This window comes from Ipomoea triloba, chromosome 3 (genome assembly GCF_003576645.1).
Source record: "Ipomoea triloba cultivar NCNSP0323 chromosome 3, ASM357664v1".
Taxonomy (NCBI): Eukaryota; Viridiplantae; Streptophyta; class Magnoliopsida; order Solanales; family Convolvulaceae; genus Ipomoea; species Ipomoea triloba.
Window position 1 is genome coordinate 2,889,624 of NC_044918.1, and position 22,778 is coordinate 2,912,401.

Here is a 22,778-nt window from a genome sequence, read left to right on the forward strand (position 1 = left end):
CAATGCATTGCCCACCCAGTGAATTAGGACAAAATGAATTCAATTCACTACCAAATTTTATTATTGTAATATATAATGCACTAAAATTTTTAACGATAAATATTTCACACTTCGAGTATATATTTACATTAAAAATTTTGAAACATTTCAGAATCATTTATGTAATTAAAAAAATCCAATAACATTTCGGGGCTCAAGGCACGTTCCAAAGGATATATAATTAAAACAAATTAAATGTGAATTCTTATTTCTTGATCGCCCCAGCAATTGTATGCAAAGGTTACGATTACTTTTACATTATAGTCAATTTCAAAGTGCAAATAAAGTCAATTTTGTTACATAATCTATTTAAATATTTAATAAATGGCATTATTTGTTGTAAAGCTAAAAAGACCAAAAAAGTCATTGAGGCCAAAGTGAATAAAAAGAATCCAAAGTTCTCAAAGCCCCAACATAACTTCACTGATCTTTTGAAATCTTAACCAAATCATCTAATGTCAACTCACGGTAAAAGAAAAGCATGATACAATTATACAAAAGTTGAAAGGCATTACATTATCACATATCAAGTTCTCTGCATTCAGAGCAAGAATAAGGCAGTAATTAAGTGCACTTTAAAAGGTTTCTGCATGCTTACAGAGATCTTAATGCTTAACAAAATTACGTTTCAACCTTACAAAATTTACAACCAAGTTATGATACAATACGTCGACGCATACATATACATGAGTGCATCTACTCACTGAGAAAGCAAGTCCTCATAAGAAATATCATCTTGAACTTGCCAGCTTAGTGTGGGTATTTATACTAAATTGAAAGCAAACAGCATTTGCCTAAACTATATCCCTAGTTGGATGAATCCTGTAACATATGACTAATCAAACGCATCAGAATCATCATCGTCCGATGTCACCTCTGAACCCTCATCTTCATCTTCCTCATCAATCTTAAGTGTTCTCTTGGCAGTCATCTTGGTCAGTGCCACTGTCTTACTAGCCCTCTGTGACCGGGTGCTCGTTGCACCAGGGTTAGCAGGAACGACAGATGAGGGTGACAACTCCTCGTCTGAGGAAGATTCTTCCACATTCCTCGCTCTTCTCCTGCCACGGCTTGGTCTAGTTGATCTTGGCGCTGGAGTAGGTGGCACTTCCATGGAGATGTCCTCATCAAATGTTACTTCAACCTCTAACTTCCCTGTGTTATCAACATTTTACAGACTTAAGAATTCTTAGTTGAAACAGCTATCAAGATTGTAGCCACAACTGAGAAATAGCAAATAGCAGCAAAGAACTCAAAAACAAGACTTTCCAAGATCTAAACTGACAGACCATTGCATACAATTTACACCCTGAAAAGATTTGTCACTAATAAAAGAATGTTATTACCTAAAATAAGATTGGCCTGATCAGAAGACAATTTCTGATCTGGAAGTCGGTCTAAAGCCTGTAGCCTTTCAGCCATCTGTTTCAAATCCTTCAAAAGCTCCTTCTCAGCTGCTACAGATTCAAAGATAAGGTTTAATAGCTGCCGCATTAACTTAACAGCCTCTTGTTCTGATGACCTAAAACGGAGCAAGACTAGCGTCTTGCAGAGTGCAGATGTATATGATTTCTCAGCTGCTGTCTTCTTGCCACGGAAGCTAGTTACCTTAGAACCAAAAAATAATATAGACAAAAATTACAATAGCATTTCAACATGATTGCAATATATCATATAAAAGTTCATCTCTGTAATTGTCAGGTCAGTTCAACAGGCTTATGTATCCAGGCCAGGTTCTAACAGAGAATAATTTTGTTGAAACTTCTTTTTAGACTTGAAGGCAATTCTCATATCATGAGTTCTAAAACACTAAACCATTTCACATTATAGCATTTGATGAACTAAACATGTAATAAGAGTCTTCTTAAACCATTATAGATAATTAGATATCAAGAACCTTTCATATATAACTATTAGCGACATTCATGTGTTGGAAGAGAGTAATGATGCAATATGAATGAGCAGCATTGAAACAAAAATAGAACATGATAAATACTATTCACCTCAGCACCAATTCGTATTGCAAGCCCTTCTTCTCCACTCTCATACTCTGAGGAAGGATCCACTGAATCATCTAGGTTTTTCATGCCATCTTCATTGGAAGGTGCAGTCCCCTTTTTGTAAATGGGAGCTTGCATCATCTGCACCATAAAAAGTGATGCTTGCACAGCACGTTTGCGCATGTTAGATACCATTGCTGTAGACCCTGTAGCATTTCCATTGATGCCTGGCCACATAGAGCGCATAACTGGCACAAAAGCCTTGGATAAGCACATCTGCACTTACAAAGTAAGAATCCCCATTAATCACAGAATTATAATCACTCAAAAGCATTTCTACAATTATTTGAAATCATTTATTTACTTAGAATTAAATGATGCACACCTTGTGATTCACTGAGAGGGATGGATAGTGCTCAAAGAATACAGATAAACACTGTTTCAACCTATCAATTAAACCTGTAATTAGATGAATTTGAACTATTAAACTAGTAAAATTAGTTGTGAAGCACTTTACCTCTGAAATTCTTTGCTCTCACTAAAAAAGTACAAGCCAATTAGCTTGGCAAATAGTACAGGATGTGACAAAGCAGGTAGGCCTGAATACTTCTCACTAAGAAGAAGAATCTTTGCAAATCCCTCTCCAAGAATGGACTTAACTGACTCATTGTCATTACTCTCTATACAATCATCCCAGTCATTCTTTTGAAGTCCATTATATAAAAGATCAAGCAATTCTATCTCAAAATCCTCTCTTCCATCACAGAGTTCAATTGGTGTAACAACCATGGAATGATCGCGGAGTTGTGAAGACAAAGGTTGATTCATGGCTTTATCTACTTCATTAGGACCATGCCACATTGCAAGATCAATCAAAGCCTTAGAAGCCATAATAGTAACTGGAGAAGGGCCTTTAACAAAAGAGCGCCTTAAATGTTTCACTAAATCATCACTGGGCCTCCTTTCCAAAAGACCAAAAAGACCTAGACACCTCGTGGCAGCCCTCTGAACATCCAAATGGACATGTTTTACCTGTATTTCAGAATAATACCACATTTCATAATTTGTAACTTAAACAGTTAAACAGAAGATAAAACAAGAACAGGGATAAAAGAATGAAAAATGATGGTGAAAAACAAACTAAACTCAGTATCACTTTGCCCATATACATACCCCAGGAAGCAAAACAGAATGCAAAATCTCTACAGGTTCTATGGCCTTTCCCTGCATCCAATGAAATGACTGTGCGTTTTCCAAGAGAAGGCTAATCACTGCAAGACAGTGAAGCCATTGCATACAATTTGCTGTCCTTTCCCTGCAAGGTCGAGCAAGTTCTTCTATAACCCCTACAACCACTTCTTCAAATTCTCCTGATGTAGCATGCACTTTCCTTGCCAGTTCTGACACAGCAGCAGCCCAATCCTTGTCCCCACCTAAATTGATACCATCTCCTATAACCACCTCATTTTCATGCTCATCCAGTTCATAATCAAGGGGTTTGTGCAGCAACTCCTGCAAAAATTCACCAGCAACCCTTCTGTTTGAAGCATCAGAAAAGTCAAGCATTGCACCAAGCAATAGTAATTGCCGAGATGCAAAGCGATAATTTGGGCCTGTAAAACCAGATGGTATTAGATAATGTCAAAATGGAATAACATGAAAGAATGTAGAAAGGCAGGAGCAGGCAAAACACACCAGCATCTATATGAGCTTTAACCAATTCCACATAATCACTGACAGTAGCAGGTAGAACTTGGTCAAGAAGATCATTACTGTCTGAAGCTTCTGCTGCATAGACAGCAGATTCAGTGCCTGTTTTCATTGCAGCATCAGAGCCCTTCACCTGTTTGGTCATATTGAAAATTCCTTACTTTACTGGAATAATGAACAAGTTTTTGAAAAATCATTTAAATACAATAGATGAAGCTTTAGATCTCTTTCAGAAGATAAAACTACAAAGAGGTAATACTCCTTATCTAAATGGCATTTTACTAACCTCAAGTTAGTATGCCCTAATCACAGTTATTTTATATAATTATTTCACAAAATAATAATCGTTGGCAAGTGATTCAGTTCAATTTGAACAAGAAGCATGCAACAAAGACATAGTACCATCTGCAACATGATGCATATTATGTATGCTCTAATTACAGTTATTTTATATAATTATTTCGCAAAATAATAATCATTTGCAAGTGATTCAGTTCAATTTGAACAAGAAGCATGCAACATAGATTTAGAAATTCATTAGTAGGTGGTTGTTATGGAAGGGAGAGAATAATTATGTGGATTGTGGAACACAGCTTGTAGGTATCTAAAGAAATGTGTAGCAAATACTAATACTCACAAAGAACTCTAGCTAAAAAGTACAGTTATAGTCGACCAACATATTTTTTTCAAGTAGAGCTCTAACTTTCAAACAAAACGAAGGGAAGTAGTGCAATGATCAAGATACCCACTTGTGCTTCCACCTGCAGGTGCTTACAGAAGGTTCTCCAAAAAAATGCAACCTCTGCTTCCATTACTTGGACAGTGCAGTTGCATTGTCCTGTGTACAAGAAAGAATTGAATAGATTATTGATTGTATTCTCAAATAACCCTGTAGAGCATATATATATATACACACATAGAGGAAAATGCGCTCAACCCATTCTTGTAGGGTTACATTATACACTTAAACTCCCTGTAAAGCATAGTTATCAAGGCGGACTTTCTAGGCGAGATGCCGTCGACTGCCTAGTCGACTAGGCAACCGCCTAGGCGATGAGTAATATATATATATATATTCTCATATAAAACAATTAGTATGTGAATAGGCAATTAGGCATGATGTGTGTTGGAAATAGGCAGCCATATTTACTCTACTCTAGGAAGTTGTAGCCTTGAGAAGAGTGAAACTGAAAGCTTTTGTATATTTCTATGTATTATCACTACACACTGATTACACATATATATACATAGGAATTTAGAAAAAAAGGGACTCTTTTCCTAGAAATACTACTCCCACTATCAGCACTAACACTACTAATGCAAACATCCTTATTTTGCTCCTATTTTGCTCCATAATGTTTCAACAAAGAGGAGTGGGCTTTGCTCGGAACAGGAGGACAACGCCAGAGCTCGAACCGCTCCGCCATCGGAGCCACCACGCGCCGCCGCCGCTCCGACTCCACGCGCCGGCGCGTGAGGCAGATTCCGGCGACTTCTCCGGCTGGAAATTACACCGGTAGACTCGCTTTAGTGTGTAGATTCTACCCATGTATGTTTTGTGGAGTTTTGGGGTTATATTCTGCACTTAGGCGAGGCGAGCACATTAGGCGTTCGGTCTCAACCGACCAGACGCCTAGACTTGATAACACTGCTGTAAAGTTGGAGCATAGATATTAATCATGACCAACATGTTATGTGAAAGAATAGAATATATGATTGATTGTATTCACAAATAACATTTATAGTGTGTATGTGTATACACACATAGAGGTAGATGTGAGCTCCACCCATTCTCATATTGCTACATTATACACTTAACATCCTGGTACGAAGATACAAAACCAATCAATATGACAATATGTTCTACGCCACAAGGACAAAGTTTTGGCTAATGAAAAACAACAATGAAAGAGATGAAACACCATCATAAAATCTTAACTTTGACACTTGATAAACTTGTCTTTCTCTAGTAATTTGCTATTGATAGTTCCATGTTGAGCACATATACAACTAACAAAAATGATATTCACAACAGGAAACACAACAAAGATGTAGCACACAGCTGAAACGACAGCATACAAAGTGTGTTAGGAGACAGAAGAAGAAGATTATAGTGGTAGAGATTTTAATGCACCTTCTCTACGTTTACATTCATTAACTAGCCATAAAAATTTTCAAATAGAATGGCCTTTTAGATAACAACTTGGGTTTGTTTTATTCTGCAGGCATGCAAGTAGTGAGCTACTAATTGAACTAGTCTCAAATTCTCAATCTTACATCAACAGCTTAATAAATATTACATCAGAAGTAGGTGGAATTTAAAAAGGTAAAGTTACTGCATATAGGGGTTTTTTGTTAACATACATATGGAATTGATCTCAAGACCTCAGAATGAGAAGTTTAAACCTATGTGTAGAAAACTGATGTTTCAGACCAGAAAAAATGCAGAAAACTGATGTTCAGAACTGAAAGAAAAGTTTCTGATTTATATTTCTGATCTATACAAAGATTACAAGATGTTTCTACTCTCTACTCTCTATTATTTCAGATATACACAACTAATATATATACACACAAGAGACATAATAAAACTACACTGCTCTAGGTAGACACTACACTGCACTGCTCAAGAAGTCTGCCCAAGAAGTCAAAGATGTGGACTGCCCAAGGCAGATATATTTAATATTTCAACACTATGCCACTGAACTACAAGGTCCTTAATCATATAGGGGCTTTCACTAAAGTATTTCGAATGCTAGATGTCCAGATGTAGTCTATAATTCCCTCTTAAAGCAGTAATAAAACTCATATCCCTAGAAATTATGGTACAGTCTCGCAATAATGCAAAGGCATAACATACTAGTCAAAGTGAATTAAAAAAATCCATCTGAACATAACTCTAACCTTCAGCAGAGTCACTAGTTGATGTAAAGAACTGCCTAATACTTTGACCATCTTGCAATTTCACCAGTCCAGCTTTTAACAAAGTGCTCATTACTGACTCTCCAACTAACTCATAGGTTTCAACATCAAGAAATTTTAAAAGTTTTATTGGGTCTTCATTGCAACATTTGGCGAGCCATTCATCTTTCATCAATTTAATGCACTCCTTCATGACAGACAAGGAGCGATCTGCCAACCCCCTCTGCAAGATAGTTGTCCTAAGTTTGATGCTGCAGAATTTATTGCACAGAAAAACACATCAGGTTCTGAATGAATAGAAAGAATACATTGTGTTTTACTTATCCACAACTGCAAACGGCTAGATATGTATACTTCCAGGCTTAGGTAGTCATTTTATGAGATGAAGAATAAGTAGAGTGGGTAATCAAGAAAGGAAATTAACTATTTGGAGAAAATATCAACACATGCAAACAGGATCAACTAATTCTTGCACAGGGTATAAACTGGTGCATGATAGTTTAAATTAAATGTCTAGCTAGCAGGCAGCTTTCTCATTTCTCTAGATATGTAATATTCTTTTGGTTCAATATATCATGAACTAAAGGCACTAACCACAGTTGTTTTATATTCTACATAGTTGGTCAGAAATCAAGGTTTTGGAATCTTAGTGATCAATCTAATGTGATGTTCCATGGTCATGATTAGCAGAAACATGACCAGTACAGGATACTCAAAGGGCATATTAATAAAAAAATGAGTAAATATGTTCATGAAATGTCAGCAGTTACTTGATACTCCACAGGCAATTACCAAGTGCACACATGACATATAGCACTCAAGAAGACACAATAAGAGGAATGAGAAGAGAGACAAAAAAGTCAAAAGTTACCTGAGGCTCTGTAGGGGAAACTTACTAGCAAGCACACAATAAGCTGCTTTACGTACAGATTCACTCACATCCAAGGTGCAATCAATTACTGTAGTAGCAGTGGAGTGCGAAGGCGGAAGAGAAAGCACAATTGTCTTACGAACATCCTGCATAAATTCCCCAAACTCAGGAACTACAACAGGAGGTTCACTTCCTTTAAAATAAAGAATAACATAATAAGCAAAAGGATACTAGATTCCCCTGTTGCATTTGCCCTTTTCTTACAGGAACTAAAAGTGTTAATATATTTAACCGGTATTTTTGCTAAATATCATTAAAATATTTTAAATTAGTTAGTAATGTGCAAGGGAGAAAAATAATCAAGCTGAATGTATTATATGTTCACCTATGTTAAGAGTCCACATGGATAAAATAAGAGATAACATATGGGTTTATAAGGCCATGGGTTAGATTAGCTAATTGATGGGATCAATCATTTAGTGTGGTTTGGCCCATGTACATTATAGCATTGAGTAACCTTGACCCAATAAAAGCACAGAAAAACAAATACGCCAAAATTATATAATAAACTGACCACATTCTGCTCAAGAAGCAATGTCTGCATGAACAACTCTAGAACATCACTATTTTCTGAATCATTCACAAAGCGTGAAAGAGCCCTGATAGCAAATGTTCGCACAGCAGGGACCTTATCACCAACACGCAACTTCATTCCCTCTATCACCTCATCCCAAAGTTCATTGCTAACTTCAGTGTCATCCGGCAGCCGCATTATGATCTAGAAAAGTAAACAACACATACAAACAAATAAATAAAAGAGTGTGTGTGTAAGGTCCATATTGTCAGAATTGAATTGGAACCTACTGAAGACTAAAACTAAAACAACTTGCAATTCCAATAAATCCACCTATGATACCAGGAATACTCAAATTCTACAATTCAAGTGTCTACTTACAGTACAGCAGGAGTAAGCAAGAATAATATATTATGTTATTTGCCTTCACTTAGCTGATTATGAGCAAAAATAGTAGCATACTCATTAGACACTAAAGGCATGAAGTCATGAAGATTAACTACTGCACAGGTATAGTGCATAGTAAATTTCAGAAAAAGATAGAAAACTATTTATTTCTTCCCCCAAATTTTCCTGTAACTCATTTCTCTAATTCAACTACTCAAATCCAGGTACTCTGGTTATAGTTTTATCCAATTCTGAAAAAAAAAAATACAAAATGCATCTCAGATAAATGATCGCATTCATAAAATTGCATAAAATAGTTATAAATCTTCATAATGTCTCAGACTATTTTCGTGCCATTTTCTCATATTACCTCAGAAATGATCTGACAAGCTCTAATTCTCGCCGTCCTGTTGGCTGCCACCGCAGCCACGAGCAAAAACCTAAGGAACTGCTCGAGAAACGCGTCACTGTGAGAAGCATTCTTCGAGTCCCGTTCACCCGCAAAGATCGCGACGAATCGGATAATTCTCTCCGCGGAGGATGTACGGCGTTGGAAGTCAAAAAGTGGAGTCAACGCTGTGCAGAAAGCCGCAAAGAACTTTTCCGAGGATACAGATGAGCGGGAACGGAGAGCGGAGAGCTCCTTGAGCTTCCGGAGGTGGGTAGCATGGGACGACCTGACCTCATCCAAAACCCTAGCTATTTTTTGAGTTAATTCAAGCTGCTGCTCTGCTTCTTCTTCTCCTCCGCCGCCGCCGTGGTTGAGGAGGGCCGGCATCGTGGATTGATCTTTGAACGGCTAGTTTCTGTGTAGGTTCTGATGGAGATGAGACAGAAGAGGATTGTTGTTTGAATTTGGGATATTTTGCTAAAATTCTATTTTCCCCGATTTTGAAATGAAAATTGATTTTTGAATTTCGAGCGGGAAAACATTAAATGATGATGGGCCATTCTCCATTTGGGCTTCATGTCTGGTAGACTTTTCTGGACGGCCAAATTATGGCCTCATTTGATTATCAATGTCGCTTCTCCCGGAGAAAGCGACCAGAAGGCGACTCGCCGGAAAAAGTGAACATGTGACTTTTCCTGCTATTTTTTACCGGTAATTTGTTGGTTACTGATAAATTTAATAAATTTGATTCAATTTAATATGTTTGCGGGTTTAATTGATCATTTTAAAAGTTTATGAGCCTAATTAACTTGTGGTGTAAAGTTTAGGGGTCTATTTGACCGTTTCACTTATTATTATAAGTTTTCTTTATCATTATTATAAGTTAAAATAATATAATATATTCAAACCCTTGAAAGTCATTTTGCATATAATCAGCTATCAATTAATTTATCAAACATCTTTATTTCTATAACTAGGTAATGATATCAGTTAGTCAAACCTACAAACTCAATCTGCTAATAACTATTGCCAAGGACCTTGTAGTCCAGTGGCATCAAACCCTTCTTTTTATATGGGAAGTGGTGGATTCGAGCCTCAGTGGAGGTAACATTGGCTCTTGTGCTTCAATAGGTTGAGAGAAAGTAGAGGCTAACGTCTGTTTGTCTTAATCAACTTTTTAGTATGTAATGTTTATAAAATTGATGGTCTAACTCTCGCTTTTAAAAAGTATTCAATTAATATTGTCGTTATTCACAAGGTTATTTATTGTTTGTCTTTTCACCGCTAACTTTGTCAAATATTAACAAAATAAGGAAAAATATTGGGGACCATAAGTCCAAAATAGGTAAATATTCTTTCTCACAATGCCTTTTTTTCTCTTTGCAGCATCAAAAGGTTTTTGCTTTGGCCATTTTATGTCCGCCTTCCAATAACATTAACATTTAAGATTGGGGACCAAAAGTCTAAAATAGGCATTTTCTGTTTTTTTTTTTTTTCAGTTTTTAAACGGAGGGAGAGGAAACTATTTTATTCGTTTGATTATTGTCAAAGTACTTTTAGGTTTTACATATATATAAACTTCAATGTATAGTACTCAAAAAAAAAATATAAACTTCAATAATAAATTAATTTTAAAATTTATTGATGTGGTTGCTGTTGTTTATATATTTGGAATTCAATGACTCTTCTTTTGATTTAGTTTTAGAAGATATTAGGAAATCAACTATGAATTTCTTGTGTATTAGCTTTATGTTTATTAAACGATAAGGGAACATGATGGTCCACATGATTGCTAGGAATATCGTATGAAGCTTTTTTTTGAGTACTATTGACTCAACATATTGAAGCACAAGGAATCAATAGTTACCTCCGCTGAGGCTCGAACCCACTCCCCCTTCATCCATGTGGGTGTGTAAATTGGGACACCAGGTGCCCCTAGACCACAAGGTCTTTGGCAAAAAATTTGGAAGCTAATTAATGAATCATTGTTTGGTTTTTCAAAAAAGAAAAAGTACTATTTACAAAATGAGTTTTATTATATGTACTCCCAAATTATACTCATTCACTTTTACTCCATAATGTAACAAACAATGATACGATATTTTCATCACGTGGGTCCCATAAAAGTGTCTACCTACAAAATTTGCAAGAGAGTAAAAATAAGAGTCCATATAATAATTTTCTTACAAAATTAATACAATATAATTACTTGTTAAGTTATGGTATAACGGAAGACCAGAAGTACAGAACAAATCAAACCAAGAATATTTTAATTTTTCAACTGAAAAATTCGTGGTCAGTTTCAACATGACCTCCAATTGTGACTTTTGAGTGGATAAATTTGAAGGTGCATCACACGTACATGATTCCCATTTTCGATCTGAATGTGCAAATCATACTAAAGTTGCATAACACGGATTTCCCATATCATTCTTTGCTTCTTTATTATTTTTTTTTTTACTACAAAAAAAACCAGCAATAACTATTTTAAAAAAAATGCATTCGATAAACTATGCTTGATAGTGTAAATTGATCTCTAATTTATATTACACTATTAATATTTTTGTGTAATAATTCGTAAATTACACACATAAAAAAGTAAATTACATTAAAAAGATTTAATGAAATGAATTTGACAAGAAAATACTAACAAAAATTAAATATGTGATTTTTAAAGACGAAATAAAATTGTGTTTATCTTCCTTTTAGTTGCAATCCACTTATTTTGTCCCTATAACAAGTAACACCATCTTACTCTATGCAGGTGCAGTGTATATAGGTGTCAGATATTCGATACTGGAATAATTGTTGAGCAACACTAATCCGGTGCAGTGCAGATAGCAGAAGAATAATAATTTGTATCTAAGAAGATTTTTGAACTGAATTCAATGAAGGGTCAAGTCAAACACCCTACTTTTCGAAAATGTAATGACAGCATAAAAATAAATAAAGTTGCGTCTTCGCTGTGAGTTATAACTTTTGATATAGTTGTAATCACTTAATCTTAACATGTGTTGGCATGACTAAATGAAAACCGACCACTTCAATCAACACTAGAAATGGAATTATGTTAAGATTGAGAACCCTGTTATCGGCAACAAAATGTAGAAGCTAGCTAGCTATACTAGCTAAGAAGCATATGTTCCAAGCATTACAGTACACCCAATTTGATTGATGGCATTATTGTTATCATCAAAGTTTAGGGTTTGTTGGGTGAGAAATAATATAGCAAAAGCTAGCCCGCTATTTCTGGGTACATAAGGCATCAGATGCCGTCTCGATATGAAACGGAATTGGCAATATGATCTGATCTCTAATGGAGTGGACAGAGTGCGGCTGACAAATTTAGCACCACCCGACGTGGCCATGTGAAACTTTTCACATTGGAGATAACAAAACAGTTTTGGTTCTCTAGTTTTGCACTGTCCGTCCTATAATTTTGTAAAAAGCAAACCTATGTAGGGACTGCATGCGCTGGTTATATATGTTTGACTTTTTATTTAATGTTTTTGTCACAATGAAATTGTGAAATCACTATTAGAGTACATATAATAGGTAAATTATACCTTATATATATTATCTTAGTTAGTTAGTTGGTAAAGGGCTGAGTGACGACAACCTAACAGGTTATCTATATTTTATTGATTCAACCAAGAAGATCAATATATAATTCATTCATATGAATTAAAACTTATAACATTGTGGTTAATTACCAAATCAACTTAGCTGAGTTGTCCTTTTATTCTTACTTTTATACTCGGTCAGCACTTAGTGTTTAAGATTTGTGGTCCAACATAATTAATAGTTAATTACATAGTTAATGAAATGTTGAATGAATATATGGAACTATGGAAGATAACGTAATAATTTAGGCATCTTAAGAGTTAAGAGTGTGTTCATTATTGTGGATTGAATGGTTGAAGATTAGTATATAAATGGAAGGTTGATAAATTTGACTACGGAATTGATGATATTATGTATATATAGGTAATCCGTAATCAAATTTCATATAAAAAAAATCCCAAAATGTAAGTTCAACATATAGGAGAATTCATCAAACCTAAAGTATCACTAAATTCTTACCATTCGTACCAATATATATATAATTATAATTATATTGAATAATTGATTAATTGTCCATTGCTCGAGAAATATAATTGACACCCGTGATGACCAACTCTAAACATATCATACTCTGAACTCTTATTGCCCCCTGTGGACCTTATCAAGAACATGCCATGCAATCATTTTCTAAAGTTTTTTTTTTTTAATAAAACAAAACTATATTAAAAACTATGAGAATAAGTGTTTAATGCAATCAGAAAAAAAGAAGTAAACCAGTAGATAGACCATGAACTCACTGCTCTAGCTAGTGTATGAGCAAGTGCGTTCTATGATCTCTGTATGACTGTATGTAATGAATAAACACTGATTCAAAGTGTCGTTTAAGGGCTCGACACTTGTTTATTATGCAGTTCATGTAGGAATGATCAGGGAGGTCCCCATTTAAAAATTTGCAAACCATCAAACAGTCAGTTTGAAGATGTATCCCCTATCCAAAATCCATGATAAAGCTTCCTTGATCGCCATTGCTTCCATCAGTTGGGGATTACTCATGCTCCTAACAGGTCCGTTTTTTGCCGCTACACTATAATGGCATGTTTGGTTGGATGTAGTTTGGGGGGAATTGCAATTCAGTGAATTCCCAAACTACAGTGTTTGGTTGGAGGGAATTGCAATTCTGCAGAATTGCAATTCTCTCCAAATGATGAATTGCAATTCATGGGGTACCCACCATGAATTGCAATTCGGTGGAGAGGAGGGGCAATTTGTTGGTGTAAAGACAATTTTGCCCCTCCTCCCATACCCTTTGTCTTTTTCTTTTTCTTTTTTTTTTTTTGAAAGTTGAAATAATAATAATAATAATTATTATTATTATTATTATTATTATTATTATTATTATTTTGAAAGAATTATTATTATTATTATTATTATTATTATTACTACAACATCTACCACAACATAAGGGTATTTTAGTCATTTTATCATTTCTTACCTTTCAGTCCCCTATACTCCTATTTCTATATACCAAACAATGTAATTTCAATTCCTACTTTATTCATTGAATTGCAATTCCACCGAATTACAATTCTATTCCACCCTAATTCCCTACTCCCAACCAAACGCCCCGTAATAGACGGTTTGTGTTTCTGGGAATACTGCTTCGTCTACGTTTATAGTATCAAATCATTTTTTAAGTTGCTCTCTCTCATGTACAGATAACTAACTTTTTTTTTTTTCCAAATATCGTTCACTCCTAATCATTTCTAATACCAAATAGTCGTTTTGTTGGTAATTCTTGCCTTGATGAGAAGACCAATTGTAGATACTTAAACCTACCGTCTTTTAGGGCTGTTAGCGAACAGAGCTTTCGACAAACTACTCGTGGTCGAGTTCGGTAAGCGTTCGTTTATGTTCGTTTATTAAGATAAATGAACATTAACAATCAAAAATTTAGAGCTCGGTTAATAAATGAACAGAGTCTGAACAATGGTAAGCTCGTTTGCTAAGTGTTCGCGAGCAAGCTCGTTTGTGTTCGTTTAGTAGTGTTCGTGAACAAGCTTGTTTGTGTTCGTTTAGTAGTGTTCGCAAACAAGCTAAGGCGGTTAGTGTTCGTTTAATAATGTTCGCAAACATGTTTACAAATATATATATATATATATATATATATATATATATATATATATATATATATATATATATATAATTGTTCATGAACGTATATTATTTATTGTTCACGAACAAAATGTGTTCATGAACATGTGCATGTGTTTAGTTATTAAGTGTTCACGAACGTGTTCTTGAATGTAAATGGACATGTTTGTGAACGTGTTTGTTAACGTTCGCGAATTCGTTCCTGAACACGTTCGTTAATGCTAACGAACACGTTCGCGAACGTTAACGAACACTTAACAAACAAACACGAACAAGATTTTCAAAAACCTTAACAAACGGTCACGAATATGAACACCCCAAAATCCTTAACAAACGAACACGAACAACCTCCATTCGTTTATGTTCGGTTCGTTAACAGACAGCCCTATGGTCTTTATCACTGCATTGACAATATTAGTTTATTGGGAATCTTTTTAAAATATTCCGCAACCTCAACTGTCCAATGAACATTAAAACAACCTCAAAAAGTCATTAATCCTTAAAGACAAATAAATACGTCCACCAAACTTGTGTCTATGGGCGTCTCTACGGGCAGTTTCGAAAGGTTGGCTAAAAGGTAGTCTTGACCGTTAACCTCGCTGCCGTCATGTGTTTAAGTCAATAATTAGAAATAATAATTAATTATACTTTTAAATAATGAACGGCGCAGATCGAAGAGATTTGGTCCCTCTTCCCTAATTAGACGACTAATTAGTTAACGTGCCTAACAGCGTCATCATCGCCTTCAATTCAACACCACACAACACTACCTAAATACGCAGGGACTGATTAATACTTAATTAATTAACCCACTTGGATTACGAAATATATATACAAATTAAGTAATTTATGCGAAGAATAGAAGCTGCAACTTGTACATCGATCTCCATCTGTTAACGTTTGCAAATTGAATGATTAGGCGGCCGGTAACACCGAATCTGGCTAATAATGGGAAATGTCAACTATAGTAGCCAATTAATCAATGATATTTTTAGTTTATTTACTATAATATAATAATTATACATTAATTAATTTGACTAATCTCTACAAACTTACGGACGTGTGTGTTTAAAGAACTGTTTAATGTCAGCACTGTCATCAACTGGATTCGAGATAAAACCTCTCTTCGAGGACCTATTCGAGAAAAAATTGAGGAAGTAAATCGATGGCTCGACAAGGACTGGAGGATATCTATCAAAGGGACCTACCGAGAACATAACAAGGTCGCAGACTATATGGCCAAAATGGGAGCCCACCAACGAGTCGAATGGGTGACATACACAATTTGTCCCCCAGAATGCGAAGAGACCTACCTGTTTGACCTGGCTCATGCTACGAGTGTCCGTAGAATTAGGAGAGAAACTAGACCGGTTTAACCTCCCTCGGGTTTCACCCGTCCATGTATGATAAAAAAGAATTGTTTAATGACAGTACGATAAACTTTCAAGTTTAGGTAACGAGGGAAACAACATGCACTTTCAGGAGGTGTTTATTGGATAATATGTTCTTGCATAGTGATTTGAAAACCACATAAAAGAAATTAATCGCATTAGAAAGATCCTACTATACAAGACTTGCTCAATCGAAGATGATATTGGCAAGCAAATATATGCATCCCAGTGTGATTACAAATATTCAAGCATACTTTATGTGGCTAATATAATAATAGTTGAACATACAATAATAACATATATATTTAAATTGATATTTGCAAAAGAAGAAGAAGACTAGTATAATATTTATATCTCATTCTTAAAAAATTCAAGACTTTCAACAACTAGAAAGTAGTAAATTAAAAAATGTACTACGCAATATTTTTTATTATTTTTTTGAATAGAAATTACTTTTTTCAACCATTTTTCTGAGCACGTACTTTTAGTATGGTATTTGAGAAATACTTTATCATTACTACTAACTACTCGTTGAAAGTAGCCGATAACATCGAACATCGATAAATGGTCGTTGGAGAAATTGTCCAGTTAGATCCTTATTATGTTTCTTATTGTTCAAACATGGGTGGTTGAAAATCTTTTCAAAAAAAAAAAAAAAAAAAAAANAAAAAAAAAAAAAGTCATGGTTGCTATAATTTGGCAATAATGGTCAAAACTTTTTGCTAGTAAGCATAAACTCATATTCATTCCGACAAAAATAACTATATGCTATTCTAGTAGAAAACTATGAATTTCTTTGAGAGGAAGTCATAAATTTAGATTTCTATGATACATTATTTCGACTCGTCTCTAGTAGAAAGTTGTTGTCAAATAAGTTAAAAAAAAAAAAAAGAAATCCCTTGCATGAATCAATAAAAAGCATGCAAGTTATGCTAACTGAGATTGCACATTGTATTAATCAAGTTATACATCACTAATTTTTTTGTTCTCTCCAAATACATGTAGGATGACCATAATATTGAAATGGTTAGAATAATTACAATTATATCCCCTTCACCATGTCCTTATTCAGTTATTCCACCCATTTCTTTAATTATAAAGAACAACATTTTTTGAGCGATTTAAACAATTTAGGATTATTTCTTTTAAAACGATATAGTTTTAAGTGAAATAACCTACTAAAAATATAAAAGTGACTAACTGGTGAATTAGGCGGTAGCAACTTAAAATACCGACTCCAGTGATATTCTAGTCGACCGGTCAGTGTCTAGGCACGATTTTGACCATTATTAAGAAAATCATATGCCACGTGGTTTATCCTAGTAGGAACATGTTTCCTTGTACTGACAGAAATTGCCTATAAAAGGAAGCCACTCTCTCTGCAAGTTTGCATACTAATCTCTTCTCTTTCATACACAGACAGACAGGTAGCTTCCTCAGCTCCTAGAGCCCTCTAAAATGTCTCTTCTCTCAGATCTCATCAACCTCAACCTCTCCGAATGCACCGATAAGATAATCGCTGAATACATATGGTGACTCTCTCCTCTTCACTTATCTATCATCTTCCCATGTTTCTTGCCAGTTGCCACCTTTTTCTCTCTCTGTTTCTCTGTTGCATGAACGTACAATAGCTTTTTTCTTCTTCTTCTCCTTTTTTCGGAAATATTTATGTTCTTTCTGTGAAGTTGTTGAATTTGTGTTTCTTAATTCTCGTCCGTTCTGCTATTCTTGATTTAATTAACCAAATGTCAAAATACTTAATATAGAGGTGAGATTAGCTTGGTTGGTAAGTACTCCTAATTTACCATGAATTGAATAAGCTGTTAGATCTAAATATAATCAGACGATATTCAATAATAATCTACAAGAAACCTCCTAACCTCGTACTATAAGAAGCGGCTCCCGTCATGATTGACATCTTGTTGTGTTGCTCTTAAACACTATTAGTCATTTTTTGTGTCATACTTTAACTCAAAATTACAAATAGTATATTGATATCTGCTCACACCGTAAATTGAGTATGTTATATAATGAATATCTCATATTACATCAATTTATATTAGACACAGCGTCTAATTGATTAACTTCTAGTTATTCAGTCTAACCAAACTATATTACTAAGAAAATCTTACATAAGCCTGTGAGTTCGAACTTTGAAGGCACGTGATATTCACTGTTGATCCTTAATTCTAGCTCGTAGAACATGCTGCGCAGATGTTTGTATCTTTGTCTGGTTTTTTTCTGGGCTTGTCTTGTTCTTGCACAACTCTCTAGGAAATGTTGACAGCAATTATTGATTATGTAGCTTCTCAATTTGTTGTTTACTGGATAACTTTTGTATCGGAGGATTAAAATGTAATTTTTTTGGTATGATAACAGATTAAGTTAAACTGAACATGTAAATATATAAACATAAATGTGTAATTCACTATCAACTTAAATTTGTAGATTTTTGATAAGTTGATAGTTGAGATAGAGACTATGGTTTATTTGGAGCGCATAAAAAAAGTAATTGGCCTTCACACTTGAGGAGCCTCAACTATCAGCTTAGACTTTTAGTTGAAATGGAGCACCAAATTGTATTTGATGTTCTATTTACTAATGATGTTTTGCAATGTTTCAAACAGGGTTGGTGGATCTGGCATGGATCTCAGGAGCAAAGCCAGGGTATTTCATTCTTCGGAGATTGTTGTTTTGGCAGTGAAATTGATTTTAGGTTTTGTTAAGGTTGCTAACTGAATTAATTTTGGTTTTAAATATGTAGACTATATCTGGACCTGTCACTGACCCCTCAAAGCTTCCCAAGTGGAACTATGATGGGTCTAGCACAGGCCAAGCTCCTGGAAAGGACAGTGAAGTAATCCTATAGTGAGTTACCTTTCCATTTTTAGAGTTAATCATGGAGAAATTAACCGCAGTTTTTAACCATGGTTAAATTGACGCAGCCCTCAAGCGATCTTCAGGGACCCCTTTAGGAGGGGTAACAATATCTTGGTGAGTGAGTTCATTTATTGCTAAACTAAGTGCTCATTAATATTAGAACATAGCTCTGTTTGGTAAAATAGTTTGTCTATTAACCAATTTCGGCTTATTTGACCACTATTAGCTATTTGACTTGTTAAAAAAATCAATTTAAGTGTTTGGTTAATCAGTTTTTTTAAACTCCAAAATGCTAAAATTTAAAAAGTTTGCTCAAAACAGCTTTTTCAATTTTTTTTTTAAAAAAATAAATTATACCAATCAGTTAACAACTAATTTACCAAACACCTTTCTACGACTGATGTTATCAACTAGTTATACACTCTAACACAATCAGCTAACAATCATTTACCGAATAGGACCATTAGAGCATTTGATTGAGTCTTGTATATTTTTGTAGGAGCAGTGTGAAATCTAATGTTGTCTTTTGTGTGTTTTTGTGTTTGCCTAGGTCATGTGTGACTGTTACACTCCAGCTGGTGAGGCTATTCCAACAAACAAGAGGTACAACGCAGCCAAGATTTTCAGTCACCCTGATGTTGCAAAAGAGGAGCCCTGGTACTTTTGTTTACTTCAATTCCCCCGTCCTGTAATATCGTGATTGCGTTTTACTGTGAACCGATAAACGTTTAAACTTGCGGTTTTTATCCTTGAATCAGGTATGGAATTGAGCAAGAATACACCCTTCTGCAAAAAGATGTTAATTGGCCCATTGGTTGGCCACTCGGAGGTTATCCTGGACCTCAGGTATAAAACATTGTATTAGTGTTTTATGGGAATCAATAGAATCATTAGATTTTTATGAGAATTTCTCAGTTTCTTTGCTTATTAGAATGTCTTCTGTGCTTCTGTTGTGTACAGGGACCATACTACTGTGGAGTTGGTGCTGAAAAGGCTTGGGGGCGCGATATTGTCGACTCACATTACAAGGCCTGTCTTTATGCAGGGATCAACATCAGTGGCATTAACGGAGAAGTGATGCCTGGACAGGTAAAAACAACCTTAATTGTTTCATTTGCCGGGCTCGATTGTTGTTCTTTTCCTAGTATTTTGAAGTTGATATGCTCTGCAGTGGGAGTTCCAAGTTGGACCTTGTGTTGGCATCTCTGCTGCTGATGAACTCTGGGTGGCTCGGTATATTCTCGAGGTATTGCAACTTGTTATTTGTGACTCGCCATTTTTAAGTTCTGTTCTTAGTGAAAATATATGTTCCCAAATCTTTTTGTGTATAATTTGGTATTTTTGCAGAGGATTACTGAGATTGCTGGGGTTGTTCTGTCATTCGACCCCAAACCCATCCAGGTAATTTAAGGTTTAGTTTTCTGATTCATGATTTGTATGTTTTGTTGATCCTAAATTGTTTGTTTTCTTTGACTTTACCATTAAATCTAGGGTGATTGGAATGGTGCTGGTGCTCACACAAACTACAGGTAATGCATACCTATTATTCATTAGAGCGTCAATTCAAAATAAAACTGTAATACTTGTGTTGTAAAATATAATACTAATCAGAATAAATTGATTAAGTAATGCAAAATATAATACTGATCAGAATAAATTGATTAATTATTAACTCGACATGTTTGACCGTCATTAAAATGTTTGCAGCACAAAATCAATGAGGAATGCAGGTGGATATGAAGTGATTAAGACAGCCATTGAAAAGCTTAAGCTGAGGCACAAAGACCACATTGCGGCCTATGGTACAGGCAACGAGCGTCGCCTGACCGGGAGACACGAAACAGCCGACATCAACACTTTCTCATGGGTTTGTTTCCGCCTTTTGTGGAGTCTTAATTAAATCATAATAACTAGCAATGTTTGACATGGTTTGTTGAATATCCATTATATGTGTTTACAGGGAGTGGCTAACCGAGGCGCGTCTGTTCGCGTGGGTCGGGACACTGAGAAAGAAGGCAAAGGCTACTTCGAGGACAGAAGACCGGCGTCAAATATGGATCCGTACACTGTTACCTCCATGATTGCCGAAACCACCCTCCTCTGGAAGTCTTAAAGAATGATTATTGAGTGTTTGAGAAGTGTTACGTTGTTTATTTGAGGGAAATTTATGAAGTGTAGCTTAGAAAGCGCCTTCTGGGTTGTGTTTAATTTATGGTTTTAAATGTTGTTGTTTTTCGGTTTCCTTTGTGCTTGTAACAGAGAGGGTATGAAGTGGAATAATAATTAATACTACCTCCGTCCAAAAATGGTTGTCTGGTTCGTTTAACGATGCTTGACTGAAGTAATTTTAATCTAATTTTTCATGATATTAAGTTTGGCATTAATATATAAAATTTATATATTTAGAAACTACATTAAAAGTACTATTAAACATAAAAAATTAAATTTAAAAATAATAAAAAATTACTAAAGAAAATAAGCAAAGAAGAAAGAATTGGTTTGATCAATGAATAGTAAATAAGACAGGTAAAATGGGACAGAGAGAGTAACATATATAATGAAACGGTTGATTGGTGCTTCATGTTGGCAATTTTATTACCACAACAAATTTTGTGGTCCGAACATGCTGAGATTAACATTGTTTTATTTTTGTTTTTTTTTTTAAACTATAATTACACATCATTTATATAGATCTATTTGCAGTGAAAAATCAAGTAAGTAATAATTTGTACACAATTATATATGTCATTCTTGATTCTTGATTGTTATGTAACTAGTTATATACATGCACTGTGTGCGAGTGAACGAAATGCACTGCGTGCGAGTGAACGAAATGTCTAATGAATAAAAAAAATTGATAAAATTATATGATTGAAGTAAAAGAACACACGAAATTATATGATTGAAGTAAAAGAACACACAAATATTATAACTATTGAAAGATGAAATTTTGATTTTTTGATAATAAAAAAGTATTATATCCCATAAAATTTTAAACACTACATTGAATTTGGTAGATATTTTGTTTCAAAATGATTATAGTTTTTGCAAGTGTTTTTTTTTTGGTGATAATTTTTATTTTTGTTCTAGAGTTTTAATATTGAAACCATAGTAAATCAATAATATTTTGTTGACAAAAACACAATAATGCATATATTCTACATCAAGTAAATTGGTAAGCTAAAAATCAAATGAAATTTTATTATTGTTTTTCCAAAGTGAGTTTTTAATTGAAAAATTTAAAATAAATAAAAATTATATATTTTTACTTTATATGATGAGGGTAGAATTGAGAAAATAATAAATAGTGAAGAGTTGAATTGATAAAAAGGTATAAATATACATTACAAAATGCACCAAATGAAATGCAATTACAATCATTTTTTATTTAAGCAAAGATATGACAATATATCATTAAAATAATTATAGTATGACATTCATATTCTTTTATGGTGAAAATTCAAAAAAATAAAAGCTTTTATTTTTCTTGTTTAGTTGAAAGAAATAAATCATATTAAGTAAATATTATTATATTTTAATTCTTACCACGAAGAATAAAATACTTGCAAAAGAATATGAAATACAAAATTTTTAAAATGTCAATCGTGTCATTTTATATACACTAATTTAATTGTTATAATAATAATATAAAAATAAAATGGTCATCATCTTTCGTGTTGTTGTTGTTGTTATTATTAAAATTAAAATAAAATGTTATAAAATATTTTGCAAAAGAGTAAATTAATAATAATAAAAAGGTTAACAAAATATTTTATTTCGTATTCAAGTTTGTACATAAATGAATAGTAATTTTATAAATGTCTTATTATTATACAATGAATAAATTAAAATGTACAATTATCAATGCATTTATTATATTTAGTAGGTTATAAATTTA

At 34.2% G+C, this 22,778-nt stretch overlaps 2 protein-coding genes across 2 annotated transcripts; one reads left to right on the plus strand and one right to left on the minus strand.

Annotated features, from left to right (window-relative positions):
* Nucleotides 1-594: 594 nt before the first annotated feature.
* Nucleotides 595-9,426, minus strand: LOC116014409 (condensin complex subunit 3). Its single transcript, XM_031254461.1, has 12 exons — nucleotides 8,874-9,426; nucleotides 8,117-8,320; nucleotides 7,543-7,688; nucleotides 6,654-6,922; nucleotides 4,499-4,587; nucleotides 3,735-3,882; nucleotides 3,213-3,652; nucleotides 2,557-3,071; nucleotides 2,425-2,485; nucleotides 2,043-2,315; nucleotides 1,386-1,647; nucleotides 595-1,194 (listed from the first exon to the last, which is right to left on the minus strand). The coding sequence occupies exons 1-12, from the start codon at nucleotides 9,279-9,281 to the stop codon at nucleotides 875-877; spliced, it is 3,135 nt and encodes a 1,044-aa protein (XP_031110321.1). The 5' UTR covers nucleotides 9,282-9,426; the 3' UTR covers nucleotides 595-874.
* Nucleotides 9,427-17,387: 7,961 nt separating this feature from the next.
* Nucleotides 17,388-21,172, plus strand: LOC116013956 (glutamine synthetase cytosolic isozyme 2-like). Its single transcript, XM_031253925.1, has 12 exons — nucleotides 17,388-17,532; nucleotides 18,628-18,667; nucleotides 18,765-18,868; nucleotides 18,946-18,994; nucleotides 19,431-19,537; nucleotides 19,639-19,726; nucleotides 19,841-19,969; nucleotides 20,052-20,126; nucleotides 20,228-20,281; nucleotides 20,372-20,409; nucleotides 20,588-20,747; nucleotides 20,841-21,172. Exons 1-12 carry the CDS (start codon nucleotides 17,459-17,461, stop codon nucleotides 20,991-20,993), a joined length of 1,071 nt encoding a protein of 356 aa, XP_031109785.1. The 5' UTR covers nucleotides 17,388-17,458; the 3' UTR covers nucleotides 20,994-21,172.
* Nucleotides 21,173-22,778: the final 1,606 nt, after the last annotated feature.